General features: G+C 33.1%; 1 protein-coding gene across 1 annotated transcript in view; it reads right to left on the bottom strand.

Annotated features, from left to right (window-relative positions):
• The window catches only part of LOC132204230 (lymphocyte antigen 6D), a 61839-nt gene that overhangs the window by 8041 nt on the left and 28156 nt on the right, over positions 1-25642 (bottom strand). Inside the window, exon 2 of the mRNA XM_059632603.1 lies at positions 6402-6544. Within this exon, the coding sequence (XP_059488586.1) occupies positions 6402-6544 (143 nt within the window). The remainder of the gene's footprint in view (positions 1-6401; positions 6545-25642) is intronic.

Below are 25642 nucleotides of genomic sequence, written 5' to 3'. Positions count from 1 at the left end.
ATGTCACTTTACTTTTCACACATCAATTGTTATTCACAAAATGGAAAGAAATTAAGAATCTATAAAATGCAGAACGTCAAAAATTGAATTGATATTTCATTATGTACTCTGAAAGTCCTTATTCATTGTGTTGCTTTAGAAACCCACGTGACCTGCTCGTGCATCACGCCAGCAAGGAAAACTGAAACAATATATAATTGGCCCATTTTTCAGGCGCACACAGACACCCGTGGCGAAACATACCGAAATAGAGCGTGTGACGTCATCGAGCCGAGTAATAAAACGGAATAATGCACGTTGCATGGCTAAAGATCAATTTCCCATCACGAGAGCCTCCGCGCATATTACCACAGCAGCCGTTCATTATAATGGCCTCGCCCATGCACTTGCTGCTTTCCGAAGGGATGATATTATATCCTGCTCTCGCGCTACGTGTGTGAGTTGGTATATTTTCCGGAAAGAGATAACGAAAAAGAAAAAGGTTCCAAATTGCTTATTCTTCAGACCTAATTTCACTTGCATTTATTCGGAGACAAAGAGAGAGATTAGAGCGACTGCAATAAAGACGATAGATTTCTCAAAGGGAAGGTGGCACAGACTTACTCCAAGGTTTGCATATCGAAACTATTAATGGAAATAATCTTGGACTAGGAATGGGTAGGCCATTAACCCATTTCCTAAGAATAGACACTTGATCATGAAAATCATTAATAAAAATAAAATGTAGTCATTGTTTAAACTTTGATTGTTTTAATATTTTTTAACATGCTTAATTTCCAATTATTGAAAATAACAAATAAGTAATTATTGAAGTTTTTATAAAAATTTAATGTTTTTCCATTGAAAATAAATGTTTGAGAAAAATTTAAACCGATCTTTCACTGAAAAGCTAGTAGTGTCTTTTGTGCTAAAAGGTTTAGAGCAGTGTCAGGATTTGAGTTAAAAATTAAATTTTAATGATCCAAAAACTTATAATTTTGTGTCTTAAAGAATAAAAAAACTTTATTAAAACCCGGACAAATTGAGCCAAACATTCCTGCTGATTAGCCCTGGAATGGGCGAAACTGCCATTCAGAGCAGTTATTTGCCTTTAATTTTTTAGAATTTTAATCAAGCTTTTGTAATTTTGAGACAAAAAAGATAAATTTTTGAATCTTTAAAATAAAATTTCTTATTTAAAAGTAAAAATTTTGGTATGATGTATTTTATTTTTGTCACACAGTTAAAAAAAAAATGTAAAAACTCTTAAAAAAGGAATAAAACACCTAATTTCACATCAAATATGATATAGTTCGGCTAAAAAACTACACATAAAATGCGCCCCTGTTGAAAAAAATAAAAAATACTATATTTCCAGACTTAGCCTGCAACAATTTCATTCGCAAATAAGTATAGTTTTCCTCGGTTGTGCACTTTGAATCAATCGAATGGCAGAACAGAAGAGACCATCTCTCGGGATTTTTGTATACATCCATGCTGTCTTCTTTTATTTTTATACATTTTGTTCCCATGGACCAATTTGCTGCAGTGTATATTTATCGCGGGGCGTGCAGCACAAGCAGGCGGCGACTCTCTCGAGTAAAAAGACCGGCCGGTGAGCGCCGCGTATAAAGAAAGATTTTCTTCCAATCCACTCTGCCTTTATTTAAATTTTCATGAGAGAGGGCGAGAGCCGGAAATATTGAATCTGCTCGCAGCGTGCGTCGGCCGAGCAACAAACTCTGCTCTTTTCGCCCTTTCCTGCCCAGCAGCGTGCCGCAGTGCGAATAAAGTGTGCTTTTGCAAAACCTGCCCTATCTCTCGACAAAAGCGGATTATCGCTTGTTACAGCGGCGAACACGGATTATTTAGACATGCACGTCTGATAAACTTGATTACGTCAGCGGCTACTGGCCATCTTTTTTATTATAATAATATTTTTTGTATTTTCAAAGCTGTATCAACATTTAAAAAGGTTTAATTTGATCATTCCCAGTTGCTTCGAGAAAGCTTTGGTGAAGTCAATTTAGACGCATTACACTTTTCCTGTCTTTTAATTTGTTAATTCAAGTGCGTAATGAGCTTTGAATAAAAAAAAAAATAATAATAATAAAAATTGAAATGTTCTTTTTATAGGATCCCCTAAGTTGAAGTTATCAGTCTGACGGTCTTAAAAGTACCTCCTCAGAACTGAAATATATTCATTTTTCTATAATAATTTGAGGCTAGAAGAGTACCTGGCCTGTTTTCAAAAGAATATTCTGGACCACAACCATGTTTATCCGCTATTATAATGGGATTAACATAATCCTAGTCCAATGCGCAAGTTGTTGCAAAGGGCTTAATAGACATAAATGGAACAACAAACAATTAACAAAAACGAAAATAAATCAAAGAAATCGCAATAGAATTCAAACCAAGAACAATATTTAAACTCATAATAATTCGCTAAGAAAATAATAAATTATTGTAAATTTGTAAAAATTCAATAAAATATGCATCATAATTATATTATGTTTTAATTATAAATAAATATTTATATTTTATATAAAAAAATTCTATACATTTTAAATATACTGAGATGTAAAGTTTTAAGCAAATTTTGTAAATTCACTTCAGTTAATTCTAATATATGCCAAAGAAAACCTAAATTTTTCTCCCTAATTTATCTCGATCTTGAATAAAAAGTAGATAAAAATATTTTTCCTCTAAGTTCAATATTTCTAAAATCAAAATTGAAGCAAAGAAATAATTGGAAATATTAGAATTAAAATTTTTTGCTTCGTAAATTGTTACAGATTATTTCTTTATTTTACAACTTATATTTTTAGAATGCTTTATAAAAGACTCTCACATAAAAAAAAAAAATAAGAGAAATTTTGATTTTATTCAAACGATCTGATTGGGTGCAATTTTTGTGTGTGCTCAATCAGAGAACTCAAATAAAACAAGCAAAAATTATGTTTACTTTGATTATATGCACAAATACACAAAAAGGAATACAATATTTATGGATGCGATGCCAGAAAAATAATGGAAAAATGGGACACATCAGGAAAAGTGCAGATGCAGATTCGGCGAGACCATTTTTCAAATTGCGTGCGCAGATTTTGGCGACGAGTATAGTGCAGGTGAGGGTATTTTTGTCCCTGGGGACGTTTTGCTGATGGAATTTCACCTGGCGGCGCAAATGGAACGCAAACAGCCGCTCTTTTTCTTCACGTTGGGTGCTATTTTTTTTGCCAAACGAGACTAGGGAAAACCTCCCGCTGATTCGTTTATCGGAAAATTCGCTCTTTCTCACATCGGGGGCAGGCGGAACACGTTTGTTTAGACGCGGAATCAAATTAGAAAAATGACTTTTGCTACTTCCGATTCGCTGGCTCGATCCCTTTCAACTCGCTGCGCTCTTTATTCGCGCCAAATAAATTTATCCGATTCGATTTTTCCGGCTCGCCGGCGTTTGATTTTCAACGGCATTAGTCATTCGATCGGAGCGAAAAAGGTGAAATGCAAACGGATTTATTTCGATGAAAAAAAACTATCCTTTTTTTATGGGATGATATATTCCTTTTTTTGCCTTTCATGTGAACGGCACGTTTGATGCGGAAGATTGTTTTATGGGGTGGCTGAAAGGGTTGCGGATGCGACCCTTCGCCGCAGATAAGGGAATGATCGAGAACGAAACGACGGTCGCGCGCTGATAAAACTCGTAAACAGCCGCAACACTCGTAAAATTTATCGCGAGCTCCAAATCAAAATCGCATTTTGACGCTAAGCTCCTTTAAATTTTTCGAATCGCAAAAACAATGGACGTTCAAATACATAAAAGAAAATTTGGGTAGTTTTTATGTTAGCTTTTCTTTAATTTATAAAGTTGTATAACAAGTTTAGTTTAATTGAAAAAAAATTATTTGCTTTTAATTAGCCCTCTTTGTAAATAAACCATGAACAGGTCAGGCATGTATCTGTAAAATTTTTCAATCATTTGTTGATAATTTTAGGTACTTTCATCAATTGGCCTTGAATGTTAAATGAAATTAATTCTTTTACACTTTGTGTTTCCTTATAAACAAGAACGTAAAATTTTAAACTTTGAACTATAAAAAACGTTGATTGAAACTTTTCCAAAATGGCAATGCTCTTGCAGGGAGGTGCAAATAAAGAACCATAGTTAAATGTTTCAAATTAATTATTCTAATTTAACAAATTACTGTCCAAATTTGATTGCTCCCAATTTTTAATATCTATAAATTGAATTTTTATTTATTTAATGTAAGATTAATGATGGATCAAATGGGCATGGCAAACGTTTCATACAAAGTTCTGCTTATTTCGAAAATTTGAGGTGAAAAGAAAAGTGACATTGACTCCAGCAAGTTGGACTAAATAATTTAAAAATCAAAGTTGCAGAGCTAACTATTGATTTCCAAGAATTTTCTTTGGTCGTTGGAACTCTCAAATTATTGAAAAATTATCCTAGTTTTTGCTGCTAAAATCTATCATAAAATATTCACTTTCAATTTTTTTTAAATTTATTTTTTAATTTTCTATTTTTTTGATAATTTTAAACCTTTAGTCATTCGTTTTTTGAAGCTGATTTATTAAAATTTTCGCATTATTTGGAAGGCTGGAACTTAAATTTAAATATGAAACAACAATGAATAGAGAAAAAAAATTAAAAAATAGGCTAAAGTTACAATAACTTGTCAATTGCTTTGAAAGTTTTTAATTTTCAATTAATTTTGATAGTTTTTTTCCCTATGCACATATTCAGCGTAAATGAAATGAACTGTTCAAAATTCAACTGAATCTCATTTAGCGATTTAGCGAAATTGGAATTTCCAATTTCCTAACAGGAACTACTTCTCTATAATGTTCACAGTTTGGTTTGTCGCAGCGTATTAATTTTGAAGTAGCCAGCGCACGCAAATCCGCAGACTGTGTGCTTATGTTTGCTAATTAATTTGGGTCCGGTCAAAGTGGAGTTACTCGTACACAGACACACACGCACGTGCCCATCGGGGAACAATCCATTGCGGCGAAAGAAATTCAATTGGCCAATTGCGAACTGTCGCGCGCTCGCAATGGTTATTGCGAACGAACAGGTGCTGCTGCTGTTTGCTTTTAATTAAACGTATATGCATGATGATGACTGTATATGTGCAGCTGTAGAGTGAGAGGCCGACCGTGTAACCGATAATCAGGCTTATTATTTACATACGCTTGGCAATGCGACACAATTTCGGTTCGCTGCCTTTTGAAAACGGTCGCTTTTAACGAGTTGTCAGTCCAGACGTGCCTTTTTAATTAGTTCTGTTGTGTGACTGTATCAAACAAACTCTCGATACCGGAGTCGAAATTGAACGGTTGATTTGATCCTATCGCATATATATTTATACAAAATACTCGCGGTTATTTGCTTTGCAGATGAGCTGATTCTATCTCTCTTCATGATAAATTGTTCACTTTTCCATTCCATTGTATAATAAATTTTATCTCTTGAATGATTTAAAATTTATCAATCTGATTGATTGTCATTTTTTCAATATTTGGTCAAGATTCAAATTTGAATAAACCAAATATATTGTTTAATTATTAAGAATTTTAAGAGATGTGCCAAATTTAACAAAGGCGCATAAAACATCCTCTTAACAATAAAATTGTCCCGTATCTTCGTTTTTTTGCTTTTTTTTTGCATAGCTGGCATATTTTACAAAATTCCTGCGTGAATAATTTTCTTGTTCATTTTAAACTTGTTTTATGCTCTTCCCAGTTGACCCAGTTTGTACTAATTAAAAATTATAAAATAATCCAATAATGTGACAATTATACAATTATAATATCGTTTTCAATTTTAGCACATTTTTATATCCAATTAATGATAAATATGAAGATAATATGCCAAAATGGATCAGCAGCATTGCTATTTAATATATGGGTCAACTTCATCTGCCGAAATGAATATAAATAAAATAAATATGAGTAAAAGAGAGGATTAATTTGCAAGATTATTAGTCATTGAGCTAAGGGGATTGAGGTGAAGGAAGATAAATGTGGCAAAATTTTAATAAAAAAAAAAAATAAATAAAAACATAATAAAAGTTATATCACATTATAATTTATAAAGATAAATAAACTGTAATTTTATTAATATTTTATTACAAAAAACCTAAACTTTTTCAAAACTATTTTTAAATACTATTATGAAGTTAATTTTTTATTTCAATAATTACAAAACGCACCATAACTGATTTATTTCAATTTTTGAGAGATTTGCATAGATTCCACTCAGGATAAATTTTGGACAACTTTTAAAATTAATATTAAATATTTAAAAGTTAATAATATTAATTTTCAGTTTAATGCTAGAAATCACATTTTAAGACACTTCCTATTAAAATCAGTCAAATTGTACTTACGATGCAGTAATTTGAATCGGTGCTTGGACACTCCTTGAGATTTTTCTCTTCCGAGTAATTGATGCAGGGCGTGATGGAGCCGACGCCGTCGTTGTATTGGCCGCACTGGAAGCAGCGAAGGGCCGCGCTCTCTTCGGGCACCACTGAAACATTCAGTTCGCAAGTTAAGTTCGTTTGCGGTTTTACTAGTGGTGCATTTGGCCCCCGACGCGCCGCATTGCAGCTGCCAATTTCCACCCCGGGCATCCCTCGGGCAAAACAACCTCTGACCTCGCGTGCTTTGACATTATAATTACATTAGCTCGGAGAGATTTGCTCTTGTTTTTCGTCCCGACGGAAATCCCGGAAGTGTGGCGAATCAATTTCGTTACAATCGTGCCTGCTCAATTGATGGCCAGCGCCGGCTTATTCTAAGCAGTCTCGTCGGCTATCGCCGCGGCAATTTGTTTGGCCGGATTAATTTGGAGCTGCCCGGGTGTGTTTATCGACAAAGTGATTTATTGGCGAAATACTCTCTTCCGTTACCAATTTTGAGCGATCGCTTTCCAATCGGCCACCCGCAGCCTCCATGGAAATCGTAATCCACGAACATTATGGATGCGGTGTACGTTTTATTATGAAAAGAGGACGCGAATCGCTATCAGTTCCGTGAAAACAGGACTGCGGCCAATAAAAATTAATCTGACAAATTGAGGCATTAGATCTTGCATGAAGAATAATAAATAGCATTAAGCAGAGTAATATTTTCAATATTAATAAATACAAATTTATATGTTTATGGATTCGTTTTGTAAATTTAAAATTTATTCCCAATAATTAATAATTTGTAAAAACTTTAGTGTGTGATTTATTAATTAATTTATACTTCACAATTTCTGCATTGTTTTCTTTCTTTCAAACATTGAAAGTTACAGTGAAAATAAACACTGAATTAAAAAAAATGTGCTGTTTATGTGAAAAAAAATATTCCTGAAAATTGGCTAAAGAAAATCTTGATATTTCTCATAAATTAAGTTGGTTTTGAAAAATTTTAAAGCCTTCTATCCCACTGAAATAATAAAAATACTTTTCACTGATTTCAATAGAAATAAATCAGAATTCGCAAGTACGAAATACCTACAAACACAAAAATTTAAAATTCATAGTAATTTGTTATGAAATAGAAACCTACTTGCTGTGCTATAGTTTTTGTTTTTTGACTTGAGCTAATCAAAGATCACTGAAGTGATTTTAGGACTAATTAATTTTGGTTTTGGGAAAATATATCTCAAGTTAAAGATGTTTTCAATGTTTTATTGAACTGATTTATATTCTTTTTAAGCATACTGTGCTTTGAATTGATGAAATTTAATTACAAAACTATAATAAAAAAAGGGATTTTAGCTCTAAAATCCAAGCAAAGTTGGTTTAAAACTTTTCCGTCGCAATTTAAAAAAGTAAGTTTTTCAAAAATAAAAATTGTAGCTGCGTGAACGTACATATGTATAAATTTCTCACTGACACACAGTGTTGATGCCGTAGGAACCTGCCATGAATTATAATCAGGCTGATTATGCAAAATTTCGCGCAACAGCTGATAAATTTTTTATCTCGCGTGCCGCCGAAATTCGTGTTTCGCCTTCCAACTGAGACCGTAAAAAAGCAGCGGCACGATAAGAGAGTGATGAGCCTCTGAATTTATCTCTCCTTTGTGTCTAGTCGTGCACTTAAGGCGTGCGCGCGTCGGAGAGGATGAGAGACGGCCCGCGAAATTGGCCTCTTACAATTCCGCTTTTTATACATTTTATTGAGAAAGAGGCAGGAGGCTTTGAAGTTCGTTCTCGGCTCTTAAAAATGCACTCCTTTTTTAGGTGAAATGTGTTGTTTCTAAGAACAATTTTAAAGGCAAAAGAATAAATTTTAGAAAACGTATAGAGATGCGTTACTGGACTGCTGAAAATGTTTGAGAAAAGCTCGGGATCTTTTTCCAATATTTTCGATAGACCTTTTTCTTTTAGGCAACAATGGGATTCGGAGCCACAAAAACAACACTTTTCAAACGTGCTGAAACTCAACTTTTTGTGCTTGCCGACATCTTTCTCAGGTCAGGGTTCACCAAATCGCAAAATCTTGGGCATTTTCGACATCCTCGTGAAACAAGCTTTCCACCGCTGTGCCGTTCGTCGCTGCCAAAGTTCATGTTCTTATTAAATTTTGAGATACGCCCAAGATTTTTTTCAAATTTGACATTCAACAATGGAATGTAACTTTCATAGTTGCATCAGACCCAAGAGGTCTATCGCCATTCTCTGAATGCAAAAATAGTCCTGAGCAGAAATTTCAAACACGTTTTTTAATTAAAATATACATTCCCCTGGTAGAAAGTATCAAATCTATTGAAGCGAAAAACTGTTAAGTCAAACTTTAATCCTGGGCAGGTTGCAAAATAATTAACTCCAAAATAAGTAGAATTGAATTAAAAATGGCGTATCAAATATGACCACGTTTTGTGTGTATGAATGGCTAGAAAAGGATTTATTCATGTTGTTGCCAGGGTGGTCTCAGCATCACAGGTGCTCTATAGCCCTCCCCCACCCGCATGTCACTCCCGCATGCTGGAAGTCTTGAGGGTGGAGGCCGCGCGTCGCCTACCCCCAATGCTAGAAGACAACCCTTAGAAGAGGACAACAGACGCCGAGCATTGGAGGCGAGGCGGCGCGCTGCCGAAGCTCCCAAGTTCCTCCCTAACCTGGGTGCAAATTCGACCACCCTTTTCAATTTGTTCAGAATTATTGCAATTTAAAATGTAATCTGTGAAGTATTAAAAATTGATATTGTGTGAAAATTTATTAATCATCAAACAAGAATACTGCTTTTTAAATTTTTTAAGCGAAAACGGTACCAGCAGGATGACTTAATGAAATATTCGCAAATTTTATAAGCTACACATTTTTGTTTCAAAAGAAACCCGCCTGAAAATGAATTCACTTCTACAAGCCCTTTATATCGCAGGTGCGAAATAATTTTTTTTTGTTCATATAGATATTTTAAGTAATTCTTGAAAATTTTATTTTAAAATTCCATGTTATTGTTTTACCTGAAGTGATCCATGTCTGATAAATGCAAACTTTGAAATGAATTGTTCAATTTTAAATTATGGACAAATTCCTGGGTTTTTCCAAATGCAAAATTTAGTTGAAAATAAAACTATGGAAATGAAAGTAATATTAAAATTACTAAAATTTCTCATAGATTATTAATTTCAATTTTTATTGAGGCAACAATGGGATTTGCTGGCACAAATACTAATATTGAAACCTGACGTCATTCTCAGGTCACCAAAACGTCGAACTCCAGCAAGAGTTAACTTTTTTCAGAATTCCCAAGAAACAAGCTTTCCGCCCTTTTGCCGTTTGCTGCTACCGACTGGTGCGGTCTTTTAAAAGTTTTGAGATTATTCTTCTTCACTTGACAGTTAAAAATTGAATGAAAATTTCGTTGTTGCATCAGACGTGGGTCACGTCAGGTAAAAAATACAATGGAATTTTAAATATAAAAGTTCAGGGTAATTCAAGATCCGCTTGAAATATCTATTTTTAACGAAATTTTTTATTTCGCTCCTGTGAAATTTGCGTTATGCCATTTTCAGGCTGATTTCTCTCAAAACAAAAACCTCTTTGTCCGAAGATTTCATGCTTTTTTAATTATTGCAAGACTACTTCTGAGAAAAAAAAGCTTTTGTAGTTGAGATAAAAATTGCAAATATTTTAAAGGATCCTGCTGGTACCGTTTTCGCTTAAAAAATTTAAAAAGCAGAATTCTTGTTTGATGATTTATAAATTTTCACACAATATTAATTTTAATACTTCACAGATTATATTTTAAATTGCAATAATTCTGAACAAATTGAAAAGGGTGGTCGAATTTGCACCCCAGGTTAGGGAGGAACTTGGGAGCTTCGGCAGCGCGCCGCCTCGCCTCCAATGCTCGGCGTCTGTTGTCCTCTTCTAAGGGTTGTCTTCTAGCATTGGGGGTTGGCGACGCGCGGCCTCCACCCTCAAGACTTCCAGCATGCGGGAGTGACATGTGGGTGGGGGAGGGCTATAGAGCACCTGTGATGCTGAGACCACCCTGGCAACAACATTAAAAAAGCCCTTCCTAGCCATTCATACACACAAAACGTGGTCGTATTTGATGCCAATTTTTATTTCAATTCTATTTCATTTGGAGTTCAATGTTTTGCAACCTTCCCAGGATTAAAGTTTGACTTAACAGTTTTTCGCTTCAATAGATTTGATACTTTCTACCAGAGGAATATATATTTTAATTACAAAACGTGTTTGAAATTTCTGCTCAGGACTATTTTTGCATTCAGTGAATGGCGATAGACCATTCGGGTCTGATGCAACTATGAAAGTTACATTCCATTGTTGAATGTCAAATTTGAAAAAATTATTGGGTGTATCTCAAGATTTAAAAAAAAACCGAACTTTGGCAGCGACGAACGGCACAGCGGTGGAAAGCTTGTTTCACGAGGATGCCGAAAATGCCCAGGTTTTTATGATTTGGTGACCCATGACCTGAGAAAGACGCTGAGAAAGCAAGGAAGGTCGACTTTCAACACGTCTAAAATGTGTGTGTGTGTTTTCTTTTTTTAATTTGTGGCTGCGAATCCCATTGTTGCTCTCATGATAAAATTTGTCTTAGCATCATAAAAAAGGAAGCATTGGAAGCAACACGCAACACATTAACAATATTTCTTAAAAAAAAAATTAAATTTAAATTTCAGATTACTCGTGTTTATAGCACGTCATAAAAAATTTACAAATTTTATTTTTATTAATTTTCTAAAAATTGTTAATTTTTCTTGAAGTGCTAATCCGAGCGTCTTAAGATTAAGGTATGGCTTTAATGAATAATTAATCACCAGGCTGGCTAATGAGCAAACCGAGGATTTATCGCTAATTGCAAAATTATTCAGTCTCTTCTCTCTCTCTTGGCTTGGAATTCCGAATGTTGCGATTTGTCGGTGCTGGGCAAGTTGGGTGTCATTTCTGGTGTTTCTCTCTGCGCAAAACTTCTCGCTTTAACGCGTATATCGCCGACGGCCAAATTCGAATAATGGACCTGAGCGGCGTGTCGTAACTATTTCGCCAACTAATCTCGTTTTAACTGCACAGTGGCAATTTAATTTCACCCACAAGTGAACTTTGCGGCTCTACTTTCAGCACGGAAGGTGAAAGGGAAGCAAAAAGTGGTGAAAGTTTTGAATAATTGTGGGCAAAGTTAATTTTCACTAGACCAAAATTTGAATTATTATAGCAGAGGAGGATAATTTTCAATCTTTTTCATTTATTGATCTCAAAATTAAGAACTTAAATTAAAGAACGTTAAAACTATAGTTCTCAAAATAATTAATCTCCTAAATTACTGGATTGTTTAATTGCAATTGAAATATTTTTTTTTTTAATTCAAGTTTCTTAACAATATTATTGATACAAAATTATGCTAATTTTCTCTTCTTTAAAAAAGTAACCAACATTTGAAGTAGAAATATCACAATCATTTTGTAATCTGGCCTGTTTTTAATTATTTTTCCTTTTTTTAATTGAATTTTCAAGCAGCAGAGCACATAAAAGCAAACCACTTAAAGCTATAAGGTCAAAAATCTCCACTATACATAAAGCTTTCCCTTGGGTATACTTTTCAGGCATTTTTAAACAAAAGCGGCCAACGGTGGAAAATTTAAGAGAATAATCCGGCAGCCGTAATGAGTTTTAAAAGGGAAATTACTTCAGGGCGTTGCGGCGAAAAACGAAAAAAGGGGGAAATTCGCGGGACAAGCGGTGGTGCGTGCACTTCCTGAACAAACAATGGGCGCCAAATTGAGCTCCGGAGGAAAAATTACTTCCGCCCCATAAAGCGTCGGCTTTTCGAGGGCACCTGCGCTTTCTTGCCATTGTTGCCGTTAAAGAAAGTGACGAATTTCTCCCCAAACGAATAGGAAAAAGAAACTGCAGTTTGCGAAAAGTAATTTTCGGCTCATTTCTGACGAGAATTAAAGCAAACGGCGCGAAATAACACTAAAAGCAAACGGCCTAGAATATCAAACGTTATTGCTAGAAAAGTTTCACCCGTAATAACGAAAAATTTCAGAGGTGTGCTTATGAATTTACTGCCGGGGTAAGTTATAATTGAAACGATTAATAATTCCGAGTGCATTAGTGGTTCGAAATTTTGCCTCCCATCTGCATAAAATAATGGAATTTAATAAGCTCTGCGTCGGCCTGACGTGATTTATGACGGTCCTGCGTGCATGTATGAGAACGTCAGCTTCAAAAGCACTCATGTGAGAGATGCCTGAATAGAAAATTACTGTTTGATCCTCCAGGAAAAGCTGATGGCTTTAAGAAAGTAAGAGAAAGCTATAAAAATATCTCCGAAGAGTTTCATGTTTTATTATAATTTGAATATTTTTACCAGGGTTATTGAGAATGTAGAAGAAATGAAAAAAATATAATTAAATCATTTCTTTTGCTCAAAAAATTAATATCAAATTTACTTTCAAATTAATTGTTCAGCACGTAAGGATAAAAATTTAAATTACAAATAAAATCTCTTTAATAATTTAATTATCAATATTTCCTCTACTTTTTCCAAGTATGTATTCTAAATATTTAAATTAAACACAATTTGCAACTAAAATGTTTATTTTTATATTACATAAATCATGTTTATGAATTACTAAAATAAAATTAATATCTTTATTTTTTTATTTTTGAACTACCTTTTCTTTACTTTGTGAATTAGCAACTGCAACTTTTATATGAATTTATATTTTTTAATGTTCTCTTTAAAAATTTACAGTGAATTTTCTAGATTCTAGCTTTCTTAAAGTTAACCGCATGTTGCTTGAACTTTCTGGCTGAAGTCAGCTGGTTTTGATTGATGATGAGAACTATAACTAATTAGCTTCCTGCACGTACGCGCAGCTGGCAAAAATGCCCAATTTCGTCGTTCGGCGCCGCTGCAAATCAATTTGAGAGTATAATTACGATATGAATAAACGGCCGTGTTGCACTGCAAAGTTCCGACTTTTTGCTCCTTTTCCGCCGCACCGCTGTCAGCATCAATTTTAATTAAATCGCACGTAGTCAGGCGCACGTGACGTTCCGCTCGTTCGCCAAAGTGGCATAATTCGCAGTAATGCACATTTACCGGTCACTCCTATAATTGTTCTGCAAATTCAAATTTTTCACACATTGATTTTTCTCCGACTTAAACACAAAAAAGTTCAGGACTTTTCCACTTGTGCCTTTTGATCCTCGCCATTAATCTCTGCCCAAGTAGACGTTTCAAATTTGTATAAAAAGTCGTATGTGACGGAAACAAATTACTTGTTCATCCTAAAAAGGCAGCGTTTTCGCATAGTTTGTCACTTGCTATAATATTAAATCTCCCAAAGTTTCTATTTTTTTTGTAAAAAATAAATTTATCAAACTAAATTTTAAGAAAAAGAATCAATATTTGATAATTTTTGACATCAGATGTTTCGGATTTTTATGAATGGTGAATTAGTAAATATATTATTTTTTTATGACATTAAAAGTTGTCAGTTTGAATAAATGACTTTTATTAAATTTAGGAAAGAAATTAGCAGAAATTTAGCAATTTTTTTTATCTCGTTTGAATTTCAATTGATCAATTAGAATTTGAAAATCTTTTAAAATGACTGGCGAGTCTAAACTAACACAACAAACTAATCTATTATTTTGGCTTCATTTTCAAAGTGAAAATTTAAAACTCGACTTTGAAATCAATTACTTTTTTTTTTTTTTTTTTACATGTTTTTTTTTTTAATTTCTTGGTTGCGGATTGAATATTGAATCAAATGATACAAATCTAATAATAACAGTAAAATTTAAAATGCGTGTTAAATGTGTTTTCCAAATTAAAAAGACACTCCAAATTGCGTACCTGCAAGAGATATATGAACTCGTTTCCTAGCTCTGGCAATTGCTCTGCGGGAGCTGCCGTGTCGTTTCGTTTAATTTCATTTGGAGTCGTTTCGCGCAGATAAAAAGAATTATAAAAACGGATCCATCGCCAGAGAGCTTTTTACAGCCGGTTGCCGCAGCGCAAAACTATACTTTTAAATTATTCAAGCGCACGAGCGGCCATTTTTTTGCACACGCCAGAATTAAAAGCAAACAGGAGAACGTACGCGCCGAGAATTATTGCAGAGAAATACCAACCAATTGTGTGTGTTCCGAACGTTTTGGTTGTGCATGGTGTTTGCCCTTGTTGCTGGCGAACGTGATTCCGCCACTAATTGCCCTTGTTTATTGCTCTTGAGAACAAAACTGGATCGGTTCAGTTTATTTCCTCAAAGTAAATATAGCAGGAATTGTATTTTTATTGCAATTTTAATTGGATTTTAACAACCCCAAACGCTGAATCGTTGAAATTGTGGATAAATTTTTACATAAATTTCTAATTTTTATTCAAAAATTTTAACAAAGCCTTTTTCTTATTCCGATCTTAATTTTAAAAATATTCAATTTCGCACAGTTAATTCGTTTTTATTTGCAATTAATTTAATTTACCTCAAGGACAAGTCTCATGTATAGAAAAAGCTGAAATTTAACCATGGCAAATGAATTTTTATGCAATTTTCAGAATTACGAAGGCTGATATACTGGATGAATTCCTCCTGGAAACATTAATGAATTCGCGCAGCTGCTTAATTCCGCGCCACGGAGTTCGTGCATAAAATTTGAGCGGATTTGCATAAGGTGCGAAATAAATCAGCGGGGAAAGAAGAAGGAGAGAGCAATTCTCGCCAGATGATGCAGCCGACTTTCTTTTGCACACCCGGAGAATTCGCACCTTCCTTCCAAGAGCCAAATGAGCTCAGGTTCATCGACGTAGGATTTATAAATATATTTGAAGAGAGCGACGCTCTTGAATGGTGGCCTCGTTTGCCAGATTGAACATAAATTGTGCTTTTATAGGGCGAGCGAATGTTAAATTTGGAACAGAGACATAAATAAAAAAAATGTCGTAAAACGCACCAAAATTCATAAAAAAGGGGCAATCAAATGGGTCATATCAGAAGTTTTTATAGTTTGGTTTATGCAAAATTTGAGTTGATTACTCCTATTTTGTGTTTTAGTATTTTAACGAATTTCATACTTAAATTCATGACTCGATCAACTTTATTTTATTTAATGCCACAAAATTATTTTTCAAAAATTTATTTATAATGTTGAGGAATATTTTTGTATTATAATATATTATATTATTGTTATTATTTTTCCTTGGAATAATTGAAAATAAATATGATTTTTAATAAATAACTTGATTTATTACACTTTTTCAATTTTAGATTTTATCAACAGAGAAGTTGTGCTGTAAATTATTGCGGCACTTTTTAATTATTTCCCATTCATCGTACTACCGCACAATAAGTATGCAATAAAACTGCAGTGGGCATTACACCGGTCATAAAACGGAACAAAGGCTACACTGCACAGAGCATCTAGATACCTCTACAAAAGCGAGTGTACGTTTATGTAATTTATCGCATTTAATTTAATTCCACTGAATCTTCTGGAATGTTTTATTGGTTTTATTAATTGCACCGCAGTAAAATTAAATCAAATAAAGACCTTGTCAACAGAAGTAAAATTGGGAGCTAGAGTAAGAATTGTAATGAGCAAATTAAATATTTTGTTTCAAATAACTCTAAATATTTGTTTTTAATTTATTCATACAACTTTCAACACCGATGAAGCATTTTGTTTTAAAACAACTCCTTTAATGTAAATAAATTTAATTATTTAGCGGTGATTCAATTTAATTACAACTTAATGTTTAATTTTAGCTTTTTCGCGTTTATTAATGATCAGATGCAGACACATGTCATTCCCTATAATTAAAGCAGCGTTATCTAAAAAGTTATCATTATGTACAACGTGACATTTAAATCACGAACGTCGACATTTACATTTGAGCTGCTGCAGTAATAAATGTAATTAAAATCTTTATTAATATTGAACCAGTTGTTAAAGTTGGTAGTTTAAGTAAGCAAAATGGTGTTTAGTGAGTTGATATTTAAAAAAAAAAAAAACAATTACTTTAATTTTAATTCTCGGAACTCTAGAAAGTGAAAGAAACAAGTTTAGAGGGAAAAGTTTGAAAAATACAAATTACTCAGAAAAAAATCAACATTTGAACTGAAATTAAATTCTTCCCTCAGAATAAACTTTTTATTTTTATTCAACAGAGAACGGCAGCAAATTTCTTTCTTTAAATACCTTATTTTAATCCACCGTAACTGATATTATTGTTCTGGTTGAAAGGGGTTATCCCTGTAGGAAGCATTTTTTTTTGTCTTTAGCGGGCAGACGTGACGCAAAACGTAAACAATTTCACTCACGAAAAAGTGAGTTATTGCCCAAGTGCGTGTACGTCTTTTTATCATTTTTCATGTTTTTCTTTTCATTTGGTGTGGCCATTTATTGCACGGCTATACCTGCTGCTACTGCAAAGCGGCGCCCAGAGAATATGACCATCCGTCTTTCCATGTTCCGGCTCGCAGCAGGCGGCGCCGATGAAAGTATAAAAATGGCGCCGGGTGCATCACACACCTGCGACGCCACATTCTAAAAGCAGGGCAAGAGTAAAAAATATTTGTACCGAAGGAGAGGATGCCGATCAAGTATAAGTGATTGCCTTCCTTCGTTCTTTCTTTTTCTCTTGGCGAGTGTATAAATAAAAATAAAACGGAGTTCTTTCCTTTTATAACCGAAGAGGCAAACAAACAAAAGAAAATACATGTACACTCATTTTTCATGCAGCCCCACGTACAGAAGCACGGAAATAAATATACGCAGACAGAGACGCGTGTTTGTTCGCAACACCAGAATAAGTCAACAAAAGACAAACTTGTCTTTCTTGAAAGTTTTGTAAATCCAGATTAATTAATTACTCTGCCACTTCACAGGATACAATTCGTGATACGACTGGAAAGTGGCAAATAAATCTCTTGTTGCTCGAATTTGATCAATCTATTAAAACTAGGATTGAATTTCTTTTGTACCAAAGAATACAAATTCATATTTAAGTAATAAATTTTAAGAATAAAAATATAGTAAATTTACGAAAACAAAATTTGTAAATTTCTAAGTAAAAATTGATTGACATTAATAAGAGAAACACGGTGAAATGAATTTTCAATTTTTTTTAGTTGCTGAAATTATTTTAGTCTCAAATATTTCTTTTAATAAATATATTTGATTTTTTTTCATTTGTTCTCTTTACAGAGGCTGAATTACTAATTTTATAAGGATATTTTTTTAAGAAATTGTTTAATTGTTTTATATCCATGAAATTTTCACAGTCCTATTCTGTGGACCTAGGTTATGTACTCTCGATTAATGGGGCATTGCAATTGAGGTTCATTATATGGCTTTTGGTCAGCGCGGTCGCAAAAGTGTGTTTCGCGCCGCGGCAGTTATTTCTTGGGGGAGCGATAAATCGCGCGTCGGTGCATTTCAAAACCGCCGGCTAAGCTAAATTACATGTGTTTTGCGGCGACAAATCCTCCAGAGGCGGCGGCACCCTTTAAAATTCAAATTGCTTTTCTCTCCTTTCCCGACGGAGACAAATTCACCCCAAAATTAGCTCTAATTATTACGCTGGAAATTAAAATTCATCAATCGTCCGCAGCCCTGATTTTTTTTTATCAGTGGACTTTAAAGATTCAAATTTATTCCTGCAGGATTTTTAACTGCAAATAATAAAATGGCAGAATTTTATGATGTACGAAAAAAGCGGGTTATGCAACCGGTTAACTCTTTCGGCCTCGCAGGTTGCATAAGCATTTATTGCCTGGCATTCTCAAAACAATTTCGCGGCGTGTGATGCAAATTTTTTCTCGCGCATCTCATGAAAAATGCAGTGTCCATTTTCATTTCCAACGGTGCGGATGATTCAGAGATAAATTGCGCGTGTTTGTTTGCGATGCTTTTTGCGGGTCGCACAGACTGACGGATCCCATTTTTTTTCCGCCGCCGGGCGTCATCTTTTATTTACCAACGGTTAATTACTCTTTTGGGTGGCGTCCAAAATTTAAATTGCTGCCCAGATGTGAGACAAATCCAGAGTGATTTTCACAGTTTTTATTTTGACTCTGAACACTACAGTTTGAAATAACAAATAACACCAAAAATTATCATAAATGTAAACATCAAAAATATATTGTAAAATGAGGGTGATAATGGGCGGCCACGGAAATATATCAACATAAATTTTGAAGGTCCATTATTAAAAAAAATTAAATCTAAAACCATGCATTTTATATCAGCATGCAGATACATATATTAAATAACTGTTTAAATGACCCGCAATATTAATAAAAATTTAAACTAGCACTTGTCATTTAAATCGACATTGGAAGGTGGCACAGATACACCTCAATTTTAAATAGATTCATAATTTAAACCACGTTAAAATTCTAGTCATCAAAGCCTTAAAAATTAATTAAGAATTTATTAACATTATTAAATAAATTTAAGCAAATTTAAAAAAATTTAGGATTTATGCACTGTTTTTTCCCACTTGGAAAGTAGTCAGGAATATTGGAAATTTTCAAAAGAGGAACCTGGGGTTTGAAAAATTAAGGACTTCCCTAGACGAAGTTTTAGGTTCAAACAGGTCTCATTTTCCTACACTTTATGCCGTCCATGGAAATCAGACAAATTGCTATTTACAAAAAAATTAAACGATAAATTTAATGGTAAGTTATAAAATTTCAGTACAGGAAAATATTCTTTTTACTGTTTGGTTTTATAGTTTTATATTATCGGATTTAAACATAAAAATTGATGATTGGTGCTACTTTTTCCAAGTTTTTATTTCTTGTTCGAAAAATTGTCCTTTTCCCAAAAATCTGGAATTTTATTGATTATTTATAATGATTTTTTAAATCCCATTTTTAATTAATTAAAATTTGTTGCACCTTAAATGTTCTGAGCACCAATTGCAATCATTATATTTATTTTTATTTGGTCTTTGTCAAACTATTTGTAACCGAACGAAACCAATTTTCCTTCTTTTTTCATCAAATATAAATAAAAAATATTCCATTCAAATCTGGACCATGACATAAGCGGAGATGCAAAGGTCTGGGTGGCGCGCATGCATGAATTGGTAATGCCTTCTTCTTCTTCTTCGGTACTTGTTTGTGCTCCAGTCTGCAGCAGCTAAAGAGACACACCTCGGCCGCGCCCTTGTGAATTTTTCATGAGGCCGTTTCAGATCAAGCGAGCGCGCCTCATTCACTTTGGCTCATCGCATTACACCCTGGTAAACATCCCGGCCGCAACCCCCGCCGCCCCCTGCGCCACCGCCCTCGGATGCTAAATCTGACGAAAAAGAAGAAGCGCGGACGCCTGATTAGCTTGCAGACTTCAAAAAGCTTCGATGTCTGCTCTTTGTTTAGTTCAGAATTTTTTTATTTCGTAATTTATAATCATTAAAATTTTTCCACCCGACAATTCGCCACACGACAATTTGACAGCTGACCACACTTAATAAAGTTAAATGAATTAATAGCCGAAAAATTACTTTCCTTCATAAATTTTTTTTCCGAAATAATTTAAACTTTGTTTAATAACAAAATAATAGAAATTCCTTATAATAAATTTATAATATATAATATTATGCATAGAAAATTTTATATAATTAATTTTATTAAAAGGATTATATAAAATAAAATTGTATTTTAATAATTTCATATAATGAAGAACCTTAGAAATATGATTCTGGCTCTGGCTATATTTTACTTTCATTACATTCTGTGCGTATAGTGGGTTAGTTATTATATAATAATATCTAGGCTAGAAATAATATTATACAATTTTTATTATTATTTTATTATAAATCAAATATTATTTCATAATTTATACTCACTAAAATTTTACCACCCGTCAATGCGCCACCCTACAATTCGCCACCCTACAATTCGCCACACGACAATTCGCCACACGACAATTTGACAGCTGACAACACTTAATAATGAATTAATAGCTGAAAAATTACCTTCCTTCATAAATTTTTTTAATAACAAAATAATAGAAATTCCTTATAATAAATTTATAATATTTATTTCATGCAAAAATAATTTTATATTTATTAATTTTATTGAAATGAATAAAATCAAAATAAATTGTATTAATATTATCTTATAATGAAGAACCTTAAAATTCTGGGTATATTTAACTTGCAATACATTCTGTGCGTGGTGGATTAGTTATTAATTAATAATAACTAGGCTACCAATAATATTATACAATTATTATAATCATTTTATTATTTACAACTTAAATTTAATTTCATTTCATAGTTTATAATCATTAAAATTTTACCACCCTTCAATTCGCTACCCGACAATTCGCCACCCGAACACTCGCCACCCATCATTATAAATTAATCATCTATATAAAAATTTTATTATTATTTTTTCAAAATTATTAAACAATTATTAATTTTTAATAATAGTAATTTTTTATTGATAGCCTCAAGAATATTATGTTTTCTCCAAGGCTACGTTTTTTGAAGATTTCTCTAACAAAAAATGCAATAAATTTCTTTTCAAATATTGTAGCACATCAACAGAAATAATTTGCAAGTTTAAAAAGTCTAATAACTTTAATTTGTTTCTTTTGACTCAGCGTAGAGCACCCTTAACCAGACTGTCCTTATTGTGCATTAGTGAAGCGTTTGGCAGTCAAGTGTGTTCTGCACACAGGTCGAGGCATTTCTGAGCTTATTGTCGTTCCTCTTGTTGGCGACGAGAGCTTGTTGGCGGCCGCAATTGGTGTAATTGCACTTGTCTTTCTCTCTCGCGCCTGTTATTGCCCTTTTCGCCAGCAGACAACACGCGACCCTCCAGACACATTTTCGTGTGCGCTTTTACTTTAACAACGCCGAAAACAATTATGTAGCTGAAGAGGAATTCTCTTTTGTGTCGACCTAACCGACTCCTAGCCTGAATGTGAGGATAAAAAAAATTGAGGTCTGAGTTAAAAAATATTGGAATTTCACGTCTTTTAATTTCTTTCTGTAAACGCCTGATTAATATCACATGAGACATGAGACTAAATTTGATTAATTAAGGTTAATATTATTTAAAGACGAGAATTTTGTTAAAATTGTGTGTCAGACCTTAATTTTTTTAGTCCTGAAGGTGAGGATAAAAAAAATTGAGGTCTGTGTGAAAAAATATTGGAATTTCACGTCTTTTAATTTCTTTCTGTAAACGCCTAATTAATATCACATGAGACTAAATTTGATTAATTAAGGTTAATATTATTTACAGACGAGAATTTTGTTAAAAATGTGTGTCAGACCTTAATTTTTTTAGTCCTGAAGGTGAGGATAAAAAAAATTGAGGTCTGAGTTAAAAAATATTGGAATTTCACGTCTTTTAATTTCTTTCTGTAAACGCCTAATTAATATCACATGAGACTAAATTTGATTAATTAAGGTTAATATTATTTAAAGACGAGAATTTTGTTAAAATTGTGTGTCAGACCTTAATTTTTTTAGTCCTGAAGGTGAGGATAAAAAAAATTGAGGTCCGAGTTAAAAAATATTGGAATTTCACGTCTTTTAATTTCTTTTTGTATAAGCCTAATTAATATCACATGAGACTAAATTTGATTAATTAAGGTTAATATTATTTAAAGACGAGAATTTTGTTAAAATTGTGTGTCAGACCTTAATTTTTTTAGTCCTGAAGGTGAGGATAAAAAAAATTGAGGTCTGAGTTAAAAAATATTGGAATTTCACGTCTTTTAATTTCTTTTTGCAACGAAATTGGATTATTCAAGGTTAATACTATTAACAGACGAGAAATTTGTTAAAATTGTATGTCAGACCTTAATTTTTTTAGTCCTGAAGGTGAGGATCAAAAAAATTGAGGTCTGAGTTCAAAAATATTGGAATTTCACGTCTTTTAATTTCTTTTTGCATACGCCTAATTAATATCATGTGAGACTAAATTTGATTAAGGTTAATATTATTTAAAGACGAGAATTTTGTTAAAAATGTATGCCAGTCCTTAATATTTTAAAAATAAAATAAAAAACTTTATTAAAAAGAACTTGTATAACGCATTATTTTTAAAAATAAATATCAACCTCCTTAACCGATTCAAATTGCACTCTTTGATATGAACTTGAGTACATAATAAGTATTAAATTGCATACAACACGGCGCCATTTTCACAGACTATTTCCTTCTAAACGCCCAATTTGGTTGTAAAAAAACGCTCAGATTTTCAATTCTCAGTCGTGCATGGCCTTTCAATGTACACGCAGCTTTTCTGCTTTGATAGGGCGCAATTCGTTCCTTATTCCACAGCACAAACGTCTTTTTTTACACACTCACTTATATTCTCAGGTACAATTTCGTAGAAATAAATAACTGGCGTCTGCGAAATATGGCCGAGGAAGTAGCGAATGACGCGTATTTCGGCTGGGGGAGCGAGAGACGTGCCCGCATTTTCATTCCGGGGACGACTCGCGCCACAATTTCCGCGACACGTTCCTTCGGAAAAGCGACTGCTGCTGTACTTTCTTCTTCTTCTTCGTCTTGTGCACCGCAAAACTCTTTCTCAAAAGAAAGGGAGGCAAAAAAACCTTCTTTGCAACTCTAAAAAAAAAAAAAAAAAAAAAAAAAAAAAAAAAAAAAAAACAGATCTACTCTGCCTTAAAATTTTAAAAATATTAATCCAAGAATAAATTGCTGGATCCGCTTTATCCCTTAAAGGAAATATACATATGACAGATGAAATGCATTTGAGTGATAATTAATACTTTGTCTGTGGAATTGCTAAGTGAAAATCATAGTTTATATTCAACCAGAAGCTTCCTAAATTACCCCTGAACAGTTTCCCATGTGCCATTTTTATGGATTGATAAATTTAGTGGGTGTATTTTTCAATAATTTGAAGTAGAATAAAATCAGCAGAGGAATATCTGAGAAATAAGAAATTGTAATTTTTACCTGAGAGCAGTTATTCTACTTTTTTTTTGAATAATTAAAATTGAAAGTCTTTTAAAAATGGGAAGTTTTCCTGGAATATTTAATAAAAAATATTTTATTTTTAAACTCAATGAATTTTTATTACTGACCATTTTGGAACAAAAAAAATTAAATCTTGAATCGCTATGATTAGTTTTGATTAAATTTCCTGAATTATCTCTTCCGCTCAATAAAGGACTTTCTTTAAATAATTCAATCAGATTGAAAGCAATAAAGTTTCAAGGAATTCACGCTACGATCAAGAGTAACTTTTGATATCCGATTGGAATTCTATTATTACAAAGTTGAAGGCTCTCTGTCTCTCCGACGTGTATGAATAAAATTCCCACCTATAGAGAGAAGCAGTCACGCAATCAGCCGATTAAAGGCCCGCCAGGTGAAACTGAAAAATGGTAGCGCGCGCGCCCGAATAAATGAATGAATGATGCATTTTGTGTTTCATTTCCCAGCGGACGCAGTGGCGAAAAAGCAGCTGCCGCTCCCGTTTGATTTGCCCATTTGCATGCATTCTCATGCAAATCGCATGCAATCGAACCGAAAAACATTGACCGCGCCGCGAGAGCGCTCGGCTCGCTCAGCACCACAGCTCGTTCCGCGACCTTCCCATGTGTACGCCCTCCATTTGTATTTCCGAATATTCGTTTGCGTTTCACACAGCCAGATTGGAAATTGTGTATGCGAGATCAAATTTTCGTTCTACAGTTGTATCCCTGACATATAAATTCGTCAGATAAAATAATTAGATTTGCTAATTATAGTAAATTTTTTAAAATAAAATATAAAAAGGGACATTTTTAGGAATTTCTCCTTTAAGAAGTAAAATTTTTGGCAATAAAAGTGGAATTTAACGAAATTTATTTTGTTTTATGTTAATTTGTTTTTATCTTGTTTCCAGAAATTTCAAATTTTTCTTGTATCTTAATAAAATTTGTTACAAGTTTGATAATTGTGGATGATGGCAGAAATAATAATTGAACAAATTTTAGCATTATATTTTGAAAAAAAAACAAACTAAATTCAGTCCTCTATTATGGTCAAGAAATTCATTTATTTTCTTGCTTTATGAAAAATAATATAACTTTGAAGGAACTCTGTCTAAAAATTTTAAATTATCTAGTGAATTAAAATTAAATTATAATAATCAGATGAATTGATAATATTTGACTGGCAAATTTGAATTGAATTTTAACTAATTATTTGAATCAAGAAAATCATTCTTCCAAGAAAAAGCAATTTTTGTAAAAACAAATTCTAGTATATGAAGCATTTATTATTATTATTTTTTTTTTTAATGCAAAAATTTATTAATATTCTGGGATTTCTAATTAAATTTTAAAACTTTAGCAACATCAAAATTTATTGATTTTTTTACAACTTACTGCATTTTACAATGAATGAATGCGATTTCAAATAGATATTCTATGGCCAAAAAGGAAATTGCATAATAAGGGCTGTGGAACAAGGTAGCAATTTAGCGATTCCGTTTTCTCTCAGGAAACAAGAATTAGTCTGGTAGCCGGATTTGGGTGCGGCATGTTTTTTTTTTTGCAGCACCCCCTGAAGAGTTGCGCCTCCAATTTGAACTTGTTGGCCAACTCTTTTCTCCTCCCGTCTTTTGCCTTCAGCGATAATTTGCCACCGCGCGCGAATTTGCATATTTATTGTTTCCCGTCGCGTCGAAACGGACCCGAAAATTGCTCCTGTTGCTTTTCCTCTCTCGTCATTTGCATGATAGACGAATTTTCCGAGGCGTTTGACGCGCCCAAAGTGTGTGTAATTTGCCAAGTCGTTATACACTTGCGAGTCCTCGGGGGGAGTTTCCAGTTTTATTCGAACGACGCGTGTAATTTGAGTAAATACATAAAAATGATTTTTTTTTTTTAAGAATGAAAATTATTATTTTTCTCAAACAAGAAAGCAAAATATGAACTACTTGGTGAAAAAACATCAGAAAATTTTCATTCAAATTACATCAAGCAAATGATTCTTTATTGAAAAAAAAATTACTATCGTATTCTTTAAAACGAGTGTGGAACAAATTTTTTTAATTTAATATTTCTTTCTGTAAAATAAAAAACGTAAAACATTTAATTGGCGATTTCGTTTCTAAAAAAAAAAAAAATGACAATTTGATCTCAAATTTAAGA

Source organism: Neocloeon triangulifer, unplaced genomic scaffold (assembly GCF_031216515.1).
Source record: "Neocloeon triangulifer isolate White Clay Creek 2 clone unplaced genomic scaffold, ASM3121651v1 ptg000022l, whole genome shotgun sequence".
Taxonomy (NCBI): Eukaryota; Metazoa; Arthropoda; class Insecta; order Ephemeroptera; family Baetidae; genus Neocloeon; species Neocloeon triangulifer.
This window is presented reverse-complemented; position numbering and strand designations above follow the sequence as displayed.